Raw genomic sequence first — 21,007 nt, 5'->3', positions numbered from 1 at the left:
TCCTGCTGCCCTGGATATGGCCAGTTAAACAGAAAATGTATTCTTATTTACCTTAATTTTTTTTTCCCTGCTCATAGGCCATGGCAGCACAAAGACCCCACAAGGATTATTGCTTGGAACAATATGAGGGTAGGAATGTACATTTTCTATTAAGTAAGATCCTGTCTAATTATGGATAGAGAGGAGCTACCCATTGTTGTGCTGTCATGCCCTGTGACCAGGAAAAGAAAAGAGGCACTCCTGCATAACAGAGCTCCACAGCAATAATATTTGCAGTAATGTGTTTTTAAACTACAATAAATGTGTTTAGAACTCAATCTGCATAAATGATATACATTGTTCTCGCTCTAAATTAATTTGCAGCATCATAGATTGTTATTAATAAGCCTCTTAAAATGTATCTCAACAGTCATGCGCCTCGCTGCAGCCACACTCACACTCTTAAAATAAAAGAGACCCTCTTTGTCTGTTGAAATGTCAGTGAGAGTGTCAGTTTCAGCTGTGTCAACACACAAACCTTTCCACAACTTGCGTCACAAATCTTCAATGAGGTGGAGATTATCAATGGCTAATCAAGATCAACAAATGATAATTAATTTATATACAACAGGTTGTAAAGATACATTTTACAATATAAGATACATGCTGATCACAAATATAGAAGTTGAGAATGCAAGGAGTTTAATTTTAGACACAACAGTCAGACATCCAAATTCAGACTGCAGAGGGACAATGATCCTGAAACAGGATTTATAATCAAATAGGATTGCTCAGAGAAGCAAACTTTTATTTCAGCATCATATGTGCAGATGGAATCCAGGACACATAAAAACAGTTAAACTGTCAAGAGAGAGAGTTCAGAATATGAACAGCAATATGACCAACACTAGGGGAATATTACAAATGATGGACCACAAGATATTCTACATCCTCCATATTTTTCAAATAATCACATTCTATTATTGCTTGAGCTTATTACAGGGAATGAGAACTCATTGAAAATATCTAAGCACATAGTGCAAGAACATTATGAGCCTCCCAGACTATGTTATAGAGCATGCCTTGGGAAATATGAAACCCATAATCTATTGAGCCTATCCTCAGACACCCTCGATGACTGGCCATTATACACTGGTTAAAAGGGATGGTGAAGGAAATCCGAACTAGAAATAAATCTATTTTGTTTCACATTTTCAAAGATTATTGAATAGACATAGATGCCAACGTATTGCATTTAATAAATAAATATAATGAAGAAGAAAGCTTAAAGAGACACTGGCTGTGTATGTGTACATATATCATATTGTGGTCTAGTTAAAAAAAAGTTTAATGTCTATTAATTTCAACCTTGAAACCCATTATTTTATGCTGTTGATCCAAATGAAGACAACCAGCCCCCCCTACCAAAACAAAAAAAATATATATTGTAGCCATTTCTAATTATGCCACAAAAAGGGGAAATCCTTCTTTACTCCATGATGGAAATCAGATATCTCCTTGACTAAATAACATGTTTGCATTTTAATTATATCCTTGAATATACAGTTTATGCAAAAAAAGCATCCAAGTATTTTTCTTAAAAAATATATAGAATCTGAGAACACAACCTTTTGACAACAAGATAACACATTAAAGGGACTCTTCAGGGAGAGGATTTTACTCACCTGGTTCCAGTGCCAGGAGCCTCGTGAAGCCGCACCCCCTATTTTGTCAAAATGACTAAATAGGCGGGCGTGAGCAGGGAGCAGTCAGACGCTTCCATTTGGAAGCGTCATTGCTCCCTTATGCGCATGCACGGCTTCGCCGCACATGCACACATACTTCAGAGAGCGGAATTCATGATGCCCTCTGAAGTCCTGAGCGCACTACCGCGCATGCGTGCGGTGTGCGCGGCCGCGAGCTGAGCTGACTGACAGCTCAGCTCGCAGTATTTGCCCACCCCCTCTCCTCTGCTGACAGGCAGGAGAGAGAAGGCGCGCACACAGTGCCTTCTCTCTCCTGCACACGTCAGACGTATTTTAATACGTCTGACGTGTACAAGGCCTTTTTAGGGCCCTACATGATAGGAAGTCCCTCTGGTGGCCTTCTGAGTGATGGCCACTGGAGGTATTCCTATCAATGTAAACACTGTATTTTCTCTGAAAATACAGTATTTACATTAGATTGCCTGCAGGGAGCTATAGATCTCACCTGAACAACTACATTAAGCTGTGGTTGTTCAGGTGACTATAGTGTCCCTTTAAATCTTTAACAATCATCTGGAGAACTGTATATAATTGGCCAAAACATACTAAATGTGAATTATAGTAATTACAAGGTGTACAAAACATAGTATCCATCCTTCCAAAAGTGTCATCCAAAAATCATGTGGATAATAATTTCACCCTCTGATGGAGGCATATTTAAATCTATACTTTATCAGCATTATAGTGGCAACCTATGTATTAATAAAAAGATATACTGTACTTTCCCAAAGATCACTTCTTTCTTCACAAAAATCTTGATATGGTTGAGGGAGAAGCACATGCGGTTCCCTCACACACAAGTGGCATACAAGGAATATCTCCTATGTGTTTTTGGAATGTTGCCTTGCCAGCTGTGAATGGAGCTGCAATTGGCTAGGATATATGCAGTCTTTCTCTCTATGACACGTATATTGTTAAAGGTAAAATAACTTTTTAGCTACATATATGTTTGTTGTTTTGCTAGTGGAATGTGCAGGTTGAATTTTATTTTCAAGAAACTGATACCTTGTCATTTTTGGCAGGATAACTACACTTTAGGGGCTCGTGATGAGAAAGCAGAAGTTGGAAAACATAACAAAAACAAGTCATCTCAAGATGAATAGGTCCATGAAACATCTACTAACAAATATGGTAATAATTGCGAGATAACCAACAAAATGGGAGAGACAACAGTATACGATGAATTTTTTTTAAAAAGTATTAATATATTAGTGTACCTAAAAACAAATAGGCCTGCACATGTGAATTCAATCACCGCCTTGCTTGCTAGTGACATTTAGGAGGTGTTATTTTGCTGTCACTGTCAAACAGACAAAATACCCCTCCCTGTCTCATTCTAGAATTTACCTTATATCTGAAGACAGCAAGGTGAGTTGTTAGCATAGGATTCACTAAGAGGTTTACCTTGACGTGGCAGGTGAGCATACATTTAAATGCCCATAGGTTTTTGGGACTTTGGGGGTCGCGCACAACTAACTTTTTTCTTTGTTTTTTATTGTATGTATTGGGGCTGATGTGTACTGTAGTCATTGCTGCCGCCCAGGAATAGTGAGAGTTTGAGCACATGGCTTAATTTTTTATTTTCAAGAAATTAATCAGTGCATGTTATAGGGTGTTTAACCCCTTAAGGACCAAACCTCTGGAATAAAAGGGAATCATGACATGTCACACATGCCATGTGTCCTTAAGGGGTTAAACAGGTGTGTTCTAATGGTTTGTTTTTTTATGTTTTTTAAGTAGCTGCTCTAACACCTCCACGTGTTCACACTTTTTTATACCCACACTATAGTTGAGATTACTCTTTTGAGAGCAGGAATAAAACCTCAAAGACAAAATACAAAAAAAACAATAGTAGTGCAGACAAACTTAAAATCAGTGGAAACTTGCTAAATTATTAAAATGCAACTCACAAAGGAAGTCAGAAGTATGGCTCAATGTTTTAGCATTGGAGTCCTTTTGTAGGGGGGACCTCTTCCCTTCCTTGGGAAAGAATATGTGCTTGCTTGTATGATGAAAATTTGATATGTAATAAAAAATAAATTCACGAATAGTGTAATATGTAAAAAAGAGATAAAATGTTTATTAAAAATATCTCACACACGTTTCAAAGAGCCTTTTTCTATTTGATGAACCAGCATCTCTTTGGGGGCAATGAAACCCCTTGGAATACCCAGAGAAATCCTTTCTATGGTATATATTTCCAGTTTCCATTTGAACCATATAAGTTAAAAGCCAGTTTGCAAAAATAACATTAATATAGCAGACAATAAGTAAAATAAATAAAAACTATTTGAAAGGTATATATAAATATAAAAGGGCATATCTTCTTCTAAAAAAATGTGTGTTCACCAATAGGGCTTCCTCAGTCTGTTCCTTAAGTTTGTGTGTTTATATATGCCAAAATAGTGGATTTAAAAAGAATTCTTGAATTTGCTAATTTTGACAGTCCTAATTTGTCCCATAATTTGTTATTCCCTTGTAATAGCTCCACAATTACGGAGTTAATGAACCCTATTGTCTCCTGAAATTTATAATTTGATTTCTGAGACTACTATATGCATTACATTCATGATTCGAATAAGACCAACTAGACAAGATAGTGGTTAACTTAAAAAGACACATCCAGCAACAATGCAGATTATATGTAGTTCTAGCTTTCCGGCCTAAATAATTAAATAGAAACAAAAGTTAATTTGCCTTGCTGTATAACTTGATTCATTTAATGTTCTGATGCTTACAACACGGATATATATGCATGTTTACTGCATTGCAATTTTAGCAATTTCCTACAAAATAGGAAAACAGAGATTTATTTAACACAAAGCAACACTATATCTCTTCTGGGTTACTCGATACAAGCTGTCAATGGGTTATATTGGAAAAAGTCTGTGTGTGTTTAAAACTGAATTGTTCCACAGAGATATCATTTTAGAAGCAGGTACATGTTCTATCTGAACATCATAAGCACCGGAGAGCATCAAGAGGGTGAGTAGCACATTGTGTGCAATATGTCATGTATCTCCTGTACTGAAAGGTTCGAAACAGAGAGTGTGTTCTGTTATTATGTCATAAATAAAGTTGACATCTAAATGGGACACTTTATGGTACTTTGATTAATAGCACTTTGAAATTCTGGCGGAAGAGGTGTACAAATTTGGAAGTCACATTTTGTTAATTTTGTAAAAAATTATAGTGAATGGCTCTTCATCTGAGATTTATAAAATTACACATCTGAGTGCTCTATGGATAAGCAAGCTCTGCTGATCTTATAAAAAGAACTGGGTTTTCTGAGGCCTATAACATGTATTGTGGGCCCACTTTAACAGCTATGTAATGCTGCCTGTCTGGCCTTCTTACTTACAGTTAGAGCTGCAACTATACACGTTTATAAAACATTCAATTTTGAATGTTCTGGAACTTTGAATTCTGCAAAAAAAAAAAATAATAATGAGGAGGAAGGTAATGGAATCACCACTTTGATAATATGCCCTTAATAATTCTATACATACTGCTTAATCTAATAATTATGTCTTGTGCTGATATTTTTAAACAGTATATAATGACAAGAATAGAATAATAAAAAAAAACATTATTGGGATCGATCCCTATGGTTGACACAGTTTATTTTAGTACATCCTATGAGTTGTCAGAATTAATAGACTCAATATGAATAGGGGGATATTATGTATTCCTTTCCTTATCAATTTCCTTTTTGTTTAATTGTTGGCTGATTATTAAAGGGATACTATAGGCAATTTAGCAGTGAGACTGCAAGGGCATGCTGTATTCACCAGAACCGCTTAATTAAAATGTTGTTCTGGTGCATATAGTGGGTATAAATGTGGGTGTATTTGTGGGTTATGGCCAGCATTGGGGAGAAATATGGTAGATTTTAAGTTCTATTAGTACATACTACTACACACACTTTTACACACATAAGCATAATAAGCTTACTGTTACCTACACACATTGCAGCATACACACTACACACAAACACTGACACACATACATAGAAATACATACATAGAGAGATGCACTCATATTTATATACACTGTTAGACATGTGCACACACACTTACTCGCACATTTTGTTTTCAATATCTCATTTTTAATAGTTTTTTTTTTTTTTTGCATTGATGATAACAATAAACACATATAGACATCTCATTAATAATACACAATACAAGGTATGTTTTGAGCACATTGTTGTGTCATCTTTCAAGCGACAATTTAGACTGAATACATTTCACATGAGACAGCTACACAATTTGATTAGGCTTTGTATGACCTGTAGAGTTTGCCACCGGACATAAAAGAAATGCATCATGATATATGTGGCAAACCTAGCCACTTCAGTGTGCATAAGACTGTATTTGTGTGTTCATTTTGCATTGGGAAACCTATGGCATTCGTATGCTAGACTCATGAACAATATTTTTCATTATTCTGTTCGTAAAACGAATGAACAGCCGAATGGGAGACCACACAAAGGGAGTCGTGTGTCCACAATTAACGAACTAGAAACAGTTTTACCACAAAACGTTAATGGTTATATGGGTGGCTGCCGTTCGTATAACCGAACACGTGGCGGCAGGCCATCTTTGCTCAAGAAGGTTCAGCAGTGTCCGGTCGTTGAGTGCCTGGAACTGAAATCTGCTACTCGACCACACGAACACTGCTGGACTTCCATGTCATTCGTATATTTACCCATTCGTGCAAACAGAGCAGCGTTTGACAAATTGTAACCTCACGAACAAGCATATTTCAACAGCTCACATTTAACTGTAATATCTTAATGTGGTTCGTATGCATCCTTCATTAGAATGGCTTTGCTATTCTAGTGAATGGATCTGAGGGTCATTTGGACAATTCCAAGTAAAATTGTGTAAGTTATAGAATTTTATATTAAAATGGTGTATTTTGCTGTATGGAAAGATAATGTAATTAACAGTACACTAGTGTGCAATTATCTCTCCAGTACAGCAGTGTATGATGGGAAGTAGCATTGCAAGTTTTCCACAGAGTTTACCAGAGGAAAACCCTTGCAATGCCAGTATGGAAACCCCTTGCATGGGGACTTGTATAAATACGGGGACATTGGAATAAAAGCTCAGTTGACTCTCAAACTGTGTGTCGTCTGGTTCTTGGGAGATACCGTGGATAATTCGCATTTATTCAACAATCCCATAGCCTGTAATAAGCCATTTCTGTCCCTCTTATTCTAAAGGCCATCTTTTCTAGATCGCTTGAGGCCGCCAGTCTGTCTGTGACTTCTAGTAAGGTAGGGGAGGAGGTCCCCTTCCAGCGACATGCAATGCTAAACTTAGCGGCCATTAGATGGTGAATAAGCACTAACTTAAAATGCACAGAGTCTAGATTTGGGATGATGTGGAGCAGGTAACATGCTGGTTGAAAGGGTATAGCGGTCTCAGTAGTGTTTTAAATATTTTCCTCCACCTTTGACTAGTATGTTGATAGTTTGGGACATTCCCAAAATATGTAAATGAAACATGGTGAATAATTACTATAGGTTTTAGCTTTAGGGGGACCATATACCATTGCATTAAGATCTTGCAGTAATGATAAAGACAACTTGAAGCTAATTTTTTTTTATTATTTAATTATAGTGTATTCTTTTTTCAACATATCATTGTATATAAAAAAGGAACAAGGGAAGATAGGGAAGGAAAAAAAAATAAAAATAAAATAGGAAAAGAGAGTAAAACAAAAAGGGAAAACAGCAGTATAATATATGAGAGATTATTTAAATCACCATAAAAAACTAAGGTACTACTAAGTGCTTTGCAAAAGCACATATCTCAAAATGTTACACCTTTGTCATACAAAGATAGGAAGAGAACTAGATCACACCAGTCTAGTATCAGGTCAGTCATGAGTAATCATCAATTTGTTAATTTAGTCAGAGTTCACAGTTATCATACTTCTATTCACATTTAATGATCATTCTGTACATATAGATTTCCAATTTATACAAAATATACAGTCTCTATCTCTACACAAATCCTTATTATATTTAGCTTAATTGGCAATCTTATACTAGTTGATTTTTAAATAATCTTTCCAGTATTCTAACCACACATCCCATACTTTATGTTATTTTTGGTTACAACCCCTGGACATCCAATACCTTACCAATAACTTCCTCATTCTTACTACTACCTATACATCTCATAGTTTATGCTTCTATCTACTTCCTGTTAATCCCATCTAGGGCTTATTGCCTAAAACTATATTTCTTAGTATACAAAATACTTACTGTGACGGACCGCATGTCACTCTGACCGAGTGCCTCCGCCAATCGATGCTCCTAGTGCTCACCAAGGAATTCCAGTACATCACCAAACACCATAAGCACTGCAGACCCCACTTCCAGCGAAGCAGCTGCACCGGGGGTCTCGCTGTCCTTCACCCACCATGGACCCAAGACCAGGATCCAGCTTCCAGTGGGCAGACCTCTTCTACTCGCAGAGAGCATAGCAGGAACAGCTCTTATAAGAGCTAGTGATTATAATTCCTGGGGAGTATAGTGATATAGCAATCCCCAGGATAGATACAGCCGTTTCCCCAACACGTGAGATGAGACTCTATGTTAAGGGTAAGCAGGAACAGAATTTTAATGGAGGTACACTGGGCTTTTATGCAAGTTTCCCAACAAGGGTGACACCCAGGTGGACCTTGTTGGGCACAGGGACACAAAGTGAATAAACCAATAAAAACAGAGTCATACAGTGAGACACTCCCATACATAAACAATAGAATCCATCCTGTGGGGATATTTATGGGATGATAATAGTAAACAGTTGAGAATTGCCCACTATTTCAACTCTCTAGATCCCAAAGATCGTTATCATGTAAGTGAAATGTATTCCATATAAATAAAATCACAATTTGTTATACAAATAGATACAATTTATTGTGACAATTTAAATAATAATAATATATAACATGCGTGATAATAATCAATTAATATTTAGTATAACATAGTATGCAATACAATGGCAATACACATTCCAATGGTTAACACAGCAAATGTCAAAACAAGATTTATGAGGGGCTTTACAGAGAAAGAAAGTCTATCACACAGCACAGCGAAAGGCCATAAAACTTTGGCTAGCTGTTAACTAATAACCCTTTCAACGCTGGTTAGATCCTCCTAGGCATATAATACCTATTCTCATGTAATTTTAATTAAAATAACATTTAAACCCGCTCATTAATCATTTCCTGGAACCATCCAATAAGAGTAATCTACTAGATTCTATAAGCCGAATTTTAATTTGCCTAAAAAGATATCTTATCTTATTTTAGAGCAAATCAATACACCTGGATAAAAACAACGGTATGCTAACATGTGATAATATACTTAATTCCACCTGCAGAATGGAATGTTTATAACTATATATTCTTTAGTTAACTAAGATTTCTAAATATCGAAATCTGAACGTGATTTACCAGTCATATATCCTGCTATTAGAAACATTTTAATTAATTTAGATTAATTAAATAAAACCAGCATAATTACCAGTTAAGTAGATATTCTCATCAGATGAGTAGGTAATCCCAGGATTGGTTGTATGCGTGTATGATTGATTGCATGGAAGTATGCAAGTGTTGCTTGAGTGTTAGCCTCAGAGTGAATGTCTGTCACAGGCCTCTCTGCATGTCTGAATCTGGAAGCCCAAACTCCAACTGACTCTTCTCTGACTCACTTGCTTTTTCTCTCACTCCTTGCTCCCTGATTTTTAAAGGGAAAGATTCTCTGTACGTCATCAGTTGATAAGACCAATAGGAAATTGAAGGTGGGGTCACCCTGCATATAGCAATTTAGGTATTTGGTCCATAGAGGGCAGTATCGCCTCACTAAACTTTCCTATCCAGGAAACAGTTAACTTTTCCTGATGACGATTTTGACGTAATTTGGCTTATCTATATGGCTGCCATAATTTAAGTTTACTTGTCAGTTCAAAGCATTTGCCTCAGTCTTTGTGTCGGTAATTTCTGTCGTAATTTCTAAAACTGACAGTTTAAACTCAGTCTCACCTTTCACTTACAATGGGACCTTATAAAATTTAGAAAGTAAAATTAATTACTAATCTTCTCTGTCACTAATGTCTGGGTTTAGAATTATTTCTATTCCATTAACATCTAGGCAGAGCATCCGTCCCCCTGCCTCATTGTATCACTTGGCTTGTTTATATAATACATTCCTTAGCTCCAGCTAATTGGTTAGTGTTACAGAAAGGATAGAAATTTCATGTATCTTTGTTAGCCTGAAAATCCAAAATGGAGTCTGCTCTGTTCTGAGTGACTCTGGCAATATAAACTTTTAATTTCTATCATAGCACCAAATGTCTGCCGATATAAATATCCTGACAATCCTCTGTGCTTGGGAGATAATTGAATCAGGAACTGTACTAATCTAACTCAATTATCTCCAAGCACAGAAAAACAGACAATTTTATGAAACCCCCAAAAGTACCTTTAAAAACACATAAAACCCCATAGTTACATCCATCTGATAGCCCCGATCTGGGTGCACAACATATCCAAAAATCACCCAGATCGGTTCAGGGGTTCAGGAATTTCCTGGAAGTCATAGTTTTGACCGGCTGTGCACATGGTCCCAGTGGCGTACATACCAGGGTCGCAGGGGTCGCGGCTGCGACCGGGCCCGGCCCACCAGGGGGCCCGGCCGCCCCTGCGACCCGGTATGTACCCACAGGGCCAGCCTCTTCTGCTGGGGGGCCCAGGAGCCGGCCACCTCCGGGCCCCCCGAGGCTGGCCCTGCTGTCACCCGGCTGGCGGGCGCGCGAGGGAGCACTGTCCCCTGGGTGCTCCCTCTTCAGCTCCCTCGCGCACCGCACTGAAACCGGAGCCGGAAGATGACGTCATCTTCCGGCTCCGGTATCAGTACGCGGCGCGCGAGGGAGCTGAAGAGGGAGCACCCAGGGGACAGTGCTCCCTCGCGCGCCCGCCAGCCGGGTGACCAGCAACACCACTGGACCCCAGGGAATCCCCCCAGCTCTTACACAGGTAAGGAGGCTGGGGGGATTAAATTAAAAAAAAAAAAACAGAAAAAACGTGTGTGTGTGTTTAGCGAGTGTGTTAGTGAGTGAGTGTGTTAGTGAGAGTGTTAGTGAGTGTGTTAGTGAGTGTGTTAGTGAGAGTGTTAGTGAGTGTGTTAATGTGAGTGTGTTAGTGTTAGTGAGTGTGTTAGTGAGTGTGTTAGTGAGAGTGTTAGTGAGTGTGTTAGTGAGAGTGTTAGTGAGAGTGTTAGTGAGTGTGTTAATGTGAGTGTGTTAGTGTTAGTGAGTGTGTTAGTGAGTGTGTTAGTGAGAGAGTGAGTGTGTTAGTGAGTGTGTTAGTGTTAGTGAGTGTGTTAATGTGAGTGTTAGTGAGTGAGTGTGTGTGTTAGTGAGTGTGTGTGTTAGTGAGTGTGTTAGTGAGTGTGTTAATGTGAGTGTTAGTGAGTGAGTGTGTGTGTTAGTGAGTGTGTTAATGTGAGTGTGTTAGTGTGTGTGTTAGTGAGTGTGTTAGTGTTAGTTTGTGTTAGTGTGTGTGTGTGTTAGTGAGAGAGTGTTAGTGAGTGTGTTAGTGTTAATGTGAGTGTGTTAGTGTTAGTGTTAGTGAGTGTGTTAGTGAGTGTGTTAGTGTTAGTGAGTGTGTTAGTGAGTGTGTGAGTGTTAGTGAGTGAGTGTGTGTGTTAGTGAGTGTGTTAATGTGAGTGTGTTAGTGTTAGTGAGTGTGTTAGTGTTATTGAGTGTGTTAGTGAGTGCGTTAGTGTTAGTTTGTGTTAGTGTGTTAGTGAGTGTCTTAGTGTGAGTGTGTTAGTGTGAGTGTGTTAGTGGTAGTGTGTTAGTGTGAGTGTGTTAGTGTGAGTGTGTTAGTGTGAGTGATTGTGTTAGTGAGTGTGTGAGTGAGTGTGTGAGTGAGTGTGTGAGTGAGAGTGTTAGTGAGAGTGTTAGTGAGAGTGTTAGTGAGAGTGTTAGTGAGTGTGTTAGTGAGTGTGTTAGTGTGTATTAGTGAGTGTGTTAGTGTTAGTTTGTGTTAGTTTTTGTGTGTGTTAGTGTGTGAGTGAGTGAGTGTGTGTTAGTGAGTGTGTTAGTGAGTGTGTTAGTGAGTGTGTTAGTGAGTGTGTTAGTGAGTGTGTTAGTGAGTGTGTTAGTGAGTGTGTTAGTGAGTGTGTTAGTGTGAGTGAGTGTGTTAGTTTTAGAGTGTGTTAGTGTTAGTGTGTGTGTCTGTTACTGAGTATGTTTGTGTGCGTCTGTCACTGAGTGTGTGTCTGTCAGTAAATGTGTGCGTCTGTTCATGAGAGTGTGTGTGTGTGTGTGTGTGTCTAAAGCACTTACCTTTCTCCAGCGCCGGGCTCCCTTGGCGCTGGGGATCTCTCCGTCCCGATCCGCCTCTCAGCTCCGAATGCACATGCGTGGCAAGAGCCACGCGCGCATTCAAACCGCCCATATAGGAAAGCATTACTCAATGCTTTCCTATGGACGTTCAGCGTCTTCTCACTGTGATTTTCACAGTGAGAATCGCAGAAAATCCTCTAGCGGCTGTCAATGAGACAGCCACTAGAGATGGATTAACCCTCAGTGAAACATAGCAGTTTCTCTGAAACTGCTGTTTTCAGCTGCAGGGTTAAAACTAGAGAGACCTGGCACCCAGACCACTTCATTGAGCTGATTTGATCTGGGTGTCTGTAGTGGTCCTTTAAGTGTATGTGTTTATGCATGCACTGGCGTACATACCGCGGTCGCACGGGTCGCAGCCCTGCGACCAGGTGCCCGCCCGCCATGTGTTGCGGCCCCAGCCCGCGCAGAGTAAGCGGGGGGGGGGGGGGCCCACAGATCAGTTTTCGCACCGGGGCCCCATGGGTTGTGTGTACGCCACTGCATGGTCCTATGCCCAAAACAGTTCCAGGGAAATCACTGCTAACGGTCGGTCAAGTTCGGTAGTCTTTTACAGTTTTCCCTGCAGGGCCCATAGTCTGTGGGCAGAAGGCTGGCAAGCAGGCCCCTCCAAGTACAGGTGGCAAGGTTACTTTCGCCACACTTACCTGTAATTTTAATTTATTAATTCTTCTCATTCCCCCTGTGTCTTTATTATTTTCACTTCCTAATAGTCCTGCTATTATTATTTTCAAGAAAAATCATCAATAAGATAAAAAATAAAGACCCTGAAGTTAAGTAGAGAATTTAAGGAAGAGCCATCATCTTAATAGTGTGTATCCTGTCTAGCCATGATATGTCTAATTCTTCCCAGACATCCAATTGAGTGTGAAGTTTATTCAAGAGGGCTGTATGATTTTCCTACATTAAGGAGGGCAGTGACCTAGTAAGTTTAATCCCCAGGTAGTTCAAGGAGGTCTTACACCAGTCAAAAGGGTAGTGTTCACTAAGCTCACGAACCACATTGGATGGGAGGCCCACTGATAAGGCCTGTGTTTTTGTTTTTTTGGCGTTGTTTTTGTAGTATGAAATAGAACTATATCTATCGAGGAGCTGAAGAAGGTTCGGGATCTATCTATCTGGATGTGTGATAAACATAAGAATGTCATCTGCGAATAGTGCTATTTTTTGTTCGCCTATTGGGGTGGTTAAGTATGAAATATTATTCTGAGATTTAATGTGTTTGACTAACGGTTCTAAACATAAGATGAAAACAAGTGGTGAAAGGGGGCAACACTGGCAGGTAGCATTTGAGATGTGAAATGTGTTACTCACTCACTCTTTGTGTGTGGGTATACAACAATTATCATATTTAAAAGCCCAAGTGCTTTAAAAAAAAATTGGTTTGAAAGGGGAGATTGTGGAAGGCGCCTGAGGATTCTGTGCCTACAGGTGCTTGTGATTGATTACATTGTGATTGGTGGTAGTCAGCTGGCAAAGCCCAGAACTGATCCCAGACTGGGAGGACATGTTGGGGTTTGTCCAGAACCTGGAAGTCATCCTTGAGCATCTACTCAGTTGCAGTTCTGATGCTGTTCATCAGTCAGCCTGAGCCCAGCTGCCAGAAGGGAGCCCCATGTGTTAATTGATACCTGGGACTCTCTGGGGTGAGCAGAGATTTAACCCTGCTCACACCTCATTACAGCAATTGGCATTCAAATGTATTTTTAAATCACTAGAGCAGCTCTCACACTATTGATTCCTGGGTCTCCTGGTGTGAGCAGGGATTTAACACTACTCAGTTTGCACATCCATGGGTTTTTAAATCTCCATTTAAAGGGCTATATAGAGCGATCACTTTGAGCACTGTATACAGCTCATCTCTCAGTCTGGGGCCACTAAAAATGGAATAGATCACAGAGGAGAGTACCATGTATTGATTCATACCTGGGACTTGCTGGTGTGAGCTGTGATTTAAACCTGCTCACACCAATATGTTAGGATGTATCATGCCATCCTAAATATTATTAATTACAAAACAAACTGCCAGGCTGGTTTCTGCATCATATGACTGCTGACCACTCGCTATTCCAACCCTCTCCTTCCAAATAAACAGACCAAATCAACTTTTATTTTGGGTAGGGAAATAGCAACCGCTTTATTTAACTTCAAATTCCCAGCAACTTCAAAACATACTGTCAGCTACTGGCTAACAAATCAGTGGACATCTTACCGCCACTAATTTTCGAAAAGTTTTCCACAACTTGTTTTCCACAACCTCATTCTGTTTTCAACCAAGAGCAGGCTGCAATTTCCCAAGCCCATTAAGGGCGGACATTCCAATTCTTATGCTAGTAATGCAAAATTGCCACTGCAGCACAACTCCTCCCTTTCATTGATGGACAGTGCTGCACCACCCTGAAGCCAGCGCCAACTCCACTACTGACTGCAAGCCCATATAAAAAATGTCCAGATTGATATGGTTCAATTGAACACTGTCACTACTAACTAGGTTCAAGTTATCCCACTCCAGCTCCCCAATCTTACGAATAAACCGAGACTTCGTTAAATTAAACTTGTGTAGCCTACTCTCCATCGCCTTCCCATTAGGAAGAAAATTCCAAACTGGCCGGGTAACAACCTCTGACCATATTAGCACTAAGTCGCTAAACAGGGCATGGCATCTGGCCATATTATATTTAGACAAATGTAGAACGTCCACCAACCTACCCTTCCCTCAATCATTCCTTCTGGCATGTAATGCTAAAATAACCAGACCAGACACCTCAAATACACAAAACAAGTCCTGCACTCAAACTTCCACTACTCTTGAGCGGCAGCAATGACCATAGTACACAACAGCCCCAGTACATATAGTAAAAAAAAAAAAAAAGTTATCTGCGCTCTTACCCAATCCCCTATGCATATTTAAATAAATGCAGATTATTTAGATACTCCAATGGCCATGTCAAGGCAAACCTCTTAGGTGGGTCCTACACTGACTATTCACCTTGTGGCAAAGATTTATCTAGTGAGACAGAGAAAGTATGTGGGGGTTTAAGAAAAATACATAATAACCCTTAATAGGGAACACATGGGGTGGGCGGCGGCATTGTAACAAAGCTGTGTGATACAAAAGGGAATACAAAAACGTAACACCTCAAGGTTTCGCATACACTTGAGCCCACCTCAAACCTTGTATACCTCTCCATCTAATCCTGACCAGGTAATAGGGAAAACCCAGGTTTCTGCCACACAGCATGTCCTCCGCTGCATGCGACCAGTATGTTAAGGAATGGCCCAGGATCCATACAAAATAAGGGGGTGAGGAACAAAGAACATAAATATTAGACATACAACAGATGTAGGTGAACAAATAGCTGACACCTCCTAGAGTTCCAGCGCCCTAACGCCTGAATTTCCTGGAATCCCAATAAACTTACCTGAGTCACTCTCCACCCCTCTCAATGCAAAATTAATGAGAGACGAATCCCGTGGGATCAATCACTACCAAGTATGACTGATACTAAAAATACACTAGCAAAGTGGCAATGCGTCAAAGCTGACCCATTTTCATGCATATAATGCCAGGAAACACTGAAGGAGAAAAACCAGACACCATGCACCCTCTGTTAAAGTAATCCTAACCAATGTCTATCTTGGACTCGAGAATCCAGAGATCCATCTAACCCTCACCTAACTCTACATCCGACAAGGATTGCGAATTGGAAGCCTTAGCCAAATAAACCACTTATTCTGCAATTCACAAAACAGCACAAAAGCACATAATAAAAGCCACCTGGAAAAGGAATGTCTTATAAGGAGATGGACAGACCAAACTCAACACACCACACAGCTCATGTAGTATGTTAAACCACATGGGGCATCTCTGGTCGGCTGACTGAAGGCAACACCAACCCTTTAGAACTCGTTGAACCAAGAAACCTTTAGAAAAATCTTCCCAATCCATCAAATGACATTGAAAAGACATAGCGTCCAAAGACGCTCAGCAGACACCACCATAAAATGCTCTTGCATGCGAGACAACATGGCTAGAGTAACCAAAAAATGACCCTCCTCTGACAACAGCTTCCAGGAACCCACCACTCCACGATACGAGGATTCTCAAATTTAGGTTGCATAAAAAGCGCGGTAACTGCAGTCCACATGGAGCAACCTCCCTGAAGTGCTCCCACTGAAAGCAAGAGAGAAAATCAGCAATAACATTAGCAACCCCTGAAACATGCGCAGCCTTAAACAGAATGCTAAATTCCAGACATCGCAACACCAATTGCCGCAACGGGGCCAACACTGGGGGGGAGCCGGATGATGCCCGATTCACCCATGACAACTCTCGCATTGTCCATGTGAAAGATCACCTGTCTCCTCTGCAAAAGGGGCCACCATAACTCCACAGCCTCTACTATGGGGGAATAGCTCCAGAAAAGTGAGGTCTCTAACAAGATCTGGTTCCTTCCATGCCTCCGTCCATCTTTCCGTGAACCAGAGACCATGGAAATAGGTTCCAAAACCCACTGACCTTGAAGTGTCCATAAACCACACAAGCTCTAGATTGGGCACTTCCACCTGGTGCCAGCAGGTACGCCCATTATAGGCCAATAAGAAGGAACTCCTGATAACTTTATTTGCCTAGTGATCTGAATAAAATGAAACGGTTGCTTAATACCGACTGTAGCCAAGGACATCTGCTGACAGAATGCACAACCCTTGGGCATTACCCAACAGGCAAGCCGGAGGAGACCCAGCAGTGATTGCAAATGACTCAGCTTTTGAGCACCCCTTACCATGTTTAACAAAAGCCGCAGCATCTTCAATTTTTTCACAGGAAGTCAAAAGACCATATTATCGGTATAAATCTCTATACCCAGGTAGGAGAGCTCGAAAATAGGGCCCTTTGTCTTCCTTTATGATCAGAATGCCTAAATCCGCACTGACAGACTGAAAACACTGCAACAGCTCAATACAGGTGAACCCAATAGCCCCACGAAAAGGAAATCATTTAAATACAGCAAACCACCCATTCTTTTAACTAAACAGTTAAAAAATTTAGCAGGACATGGAACAATCTATTGGGAGGCATATAACAAAGAAAAACTCAAGAGTCCACTTCTGGCTGGGGTTTATGATGTCCCAGGAACAGACTCACTCTGCCCGGACTGGCCCACTGGGGTCCACCACCAGATCTGGATCCATTAAGGACTCCCTGGATCCACTATTAGCCATAGGAAAGTGGGGAGCTAACTATTTAGCAACTGAAAGCATTGGTTTAACTTGTTGTGTTTTTGTTATTTTGTACTAGGACAACCATTGTCAGGCTCCCTTAACAGTGTCCAGGCGTTGGTCCAAGTACGGTTCCATATATAGTATCCTTTTGGTTAGATGTATATCCTAGTGGCAGCAGTCATGTCGCCCCCCCTTGCCAGGGGTCGGGTGGAGGCCTCCTGTGGTGAACAGAACCTCACCATGGGCTCCTGGAGGAGCCTGCTTGCCAGCCTTCTGCCTTAGGACTATAATTGAGTTTAGGACAGTTCCTTACTCAATTATCTCTCAGGCACAGGGGAGGGATTGTACTGTTTTGTGTGGGAGTGTTCTGGACCTGAAAGCCAATGTAATTATGTGTATGTTTTACTGTAGTCTCCTATCAGGTCCAGAGGGAAATGCCCCTGGAATATGCATCCAGAAACCCCTTGCATGGGGAGTTGCATATAAGGCTGCATGTGGCTCCCATTAAACCAGTTCCTCTTCACCCTCAGCACAGAGCCTTGTCTCATGTGTGGAGGGAACAGCTATATTCACTCTGGCGATTGCTATACTCATTATACTCCCTTGGATTATAATCACTAGCTCTTGTAAGAGCTATCCTGTTTTCTCTCTGGATTGGGAGAGGTCTACCCACTGGAAGCTGGATCCTCGTCTCGGGTCCAGGGTGGATGGGGGACAGCGAGAGCACAACCAAACTGTAACGCTGGCTACGGGTTTTACGGTGGTTATGGTGTCTGGTGGAGTGCTTGGAGTACTCAGTGAGCACTAGGAAGCATCGATTGGTGGAGGCACCCAGTTGGGGTGCCAGGCGGTCCGCCACACCTCCCTGAACACGGCAGGCACAGAAATGGACATGGTCACACTATTGGCTTGACAGTTAGCCAATATATTTCTCTGATGTGGATCTGAGCTTGCCCATTCCAATGTGCAAACTCTTTCCTATCCAGGATACATGTTTGCCAAAGTTGGCAAGTGTGACAGAAATGTTAGAAACATAGAATATTTCTATGTATAAAACAGACTCTACAGCTGGCATCACAAAACAATTTTAATATAATAATATTTTCCTCAAACATTAAACCAAAACATTTCAATCTTACTCCCACCTTCTCTTACTTTCTATGCTTCTGCTCCTGGCAGCTGATGATGTTTCTGCAAACCCTGGTCCCCCTCTACCTACCTACCTAACTACCTACCTTGTGTCCAACCCAGAAACCTCTCCAATCTTATATCCATCCCATGTAATGCTCCATTTAAGCCCTACTTCCATTCTGCCCTCTGGAATGTACACTATGTGTGCAACATAACTAAATCTACTCCTATCCATGACTGTCTAAAACGTTCTGTTTCTTATTTTTCCTCTTCATCACATGGATCCTACTAAAAAGTGTGGGAACTCACTCAAGATCCACCACCCCCCCTCAAAAAAAATATTCACTCGTATGCATATATAAATGCATGCACACACACACTGACAGGTGCACACAGACACACACAAACACTCACAGATGCACACACATACACTCACTCACAGATGCTCACACTTACTCAGACACTCACACAGTGGTGTATTTTAATTTTGTGCTGCCCTAGGCATGACTAAACCTGGGCATCCCCCTAATATAAATTTACCAACCATTCCTGTCAAGTGTGCACCTCTTCCTCCACCCCTTCCTCTTTAGACTCCACCTTTTCCTGCTCCTTTTAACCCCTTAAGGACCAAACTTATGGAATAAAAGGGAATCATGACATGTCACACATGTCATGTGTCCTTAAGGGGTTAAAGGAATACTATAGTGCCAGGAAAATAAAGCTGTTTGTGAGTGTCTGTCAGTTTGTCATGAAGCAGTGAAGATCACAGATACTAACTTTCAGTTTTCAAAGCATGACAGTACATTGTAGTAGTTGTGGTCAAAACAGTCTGTGGGCGGAGGGGCGGAGCCAAGCTACTTACCTGAATGGCCTCATGCAACTGAAGCTCCGTGACAAACAGCCACATTGGACCCTCCATTGCAGCCCAAATCTCCCACGAAAGGTACCAAACAGTACCACCAACAATGGAGAAGGAGATGGGTAGAAAAAAAAAAAAAAACAAGACTGACAGACCCAAAAAGAGTGGAAATATTTGAGACCTCTGGAGGCTGGCCCGCAGCACTGTGGGTGACAACATGGCCGACTATGACTTCAATAGTGGGGCAGAAACACATCATCCACCCACCATGCCGGCCCTCTCCTGACTCACCCACAAGCAGATACGTCTCCGGTGACCACAGGGGTAATGAAAGAGCTCCTAACAGGGCTTCAGCTTACCATACAGGCTGACATGGCCCGGATCTGAACAGACCTGCAGGGTCTGACAGGCTGCCTGAGCACTGTGGAGGAAAACTCCCTCCAAAACAAGCAGGACACTACCCTGCTGCAACAAGCTGTACACAGGCTGCAACAACAAAAAGGAACAGCGTTTTGCAGAACTGGAAGACCAAGGAAGGGGCCTGAACCTCAAGATGAGGGGAATCGGAGAGGAGATACAGGATTTAGAGGTACCGCATTTTGTCAGGCGACTGATGTCGCCCCTCCTGCCCCCTAGACAGGCCAAACAAATGGTCCTGGGGGGGATGACCTCATTGGGTAACCTTACGAGCATAGGAGCTCATTAGAATGCCCATGCCGGCACATAATGTGCTTTCCACAACGACAAGACAGCAAACTTATTTCTGGAGGTGACTCTTGCCTTAAATGCCTACAACACCAGCGACCCGACCAGAGATATGGCCACACGCCTAAGCATACTGGACTCACTAAGCGCTAGCACCCACTCACTACCCAAAATAAATTCCCTCAGCTCATGGCCCTAGACCCAACTATGATGGACACCATGCCAATGGTTCCCTGCCATGTATGTTTGATGTATTGCAAATGTCTATCTCATGTAAAGATATATATCGCTAAAGTAAAGAATAAAGAAAAAAAAAAGTCTGTGGGCACTGCTTATCTGGTTCTTGCATCACTAAAGTCTTCGTCTTCCTCAGGTGCATCATGTGCTATTGGAGGCACTTACTGCATGTACAATTTTATTTTGTTACAATAAACATTATATATATATTTTAAATCAGACGCTGGTGCTCTCCATCAATTTCCATGAAAAAGACCTGGTATTCCTAAAATGGGACCTGCATTGTCTGATTATGCTTTACTACCTAAGCCAGTTTGCTAACAGGCTCATTAAAATGTGAGTTGAACACCTAAATAATACACTGATTAATCTGTGATATTACTATACTACTATATGAGAGTGTTGTTTGTGTTTGTCATTCCAGGAAGAAGCAATATTATTGTATTCATTTTTAGGTATATCCACACTCACTTTTATACACATTGAGTGGTGTGAACCCTGGGAGCTAGATTATTATTAATTGCTCTTTTATACGTTGCGCTGAGCACTTTACTTTTTATTGTATAATTAAATACAAGAGAACCTACAAAAGCATTCAAATTTACACACTTTAAAAAAGCACAAAGTACAACACAAAAATGTATTTTATTATCATGCTTCACTTTTCTGGTTACAGT

The 21,007-nt window shown here is 40.9% G+C and overlaps 1 protein-coding gene across 1 annotated transcript in view; it reads right to left on the bottom strand.

Annotated features, from left to right (window-relative positions):
- The window catches only part of LOC134612031 (ubiquitin carboxyl-terminal hydrolase 38-like), a 34,601-nt gene extending 15,153 nt beyond the window's left edge, over nt 1-19,448 (bottom strand). The window contains exon 1 of the mRNA XM_063456415.1: nt 19,392-19,448. Within this exon, the coding sequence (XP_063312485.1) occupies nt 19,392-19,448 (57 nt within the window). The remainder of the gene's footprint in view (nt 1-19,391) is intronic.
- Between the last annotated feature and the right edge of the window lie 1,559 nt (nt 19,449-21,007).

This window comes from Pelobates fuscus, chromosome 5 (genome assembly GCF_036172605.1).
Source record: "Pelobates fuscus isolate aPelFus1 chromosome 5, aPelFus1.pri, whole genome shotgun sequence".
NCBI classification, from domain to species: domain Eukaryota; kingdom Metazoa; phylum Chordata; class Amphibia; order Anura; family Pelobatidae; genus Pelobates; species Pelobates fuscus.
This window is presented reverse-complemented; position numbering and strand designations above follow the sequence as displayed.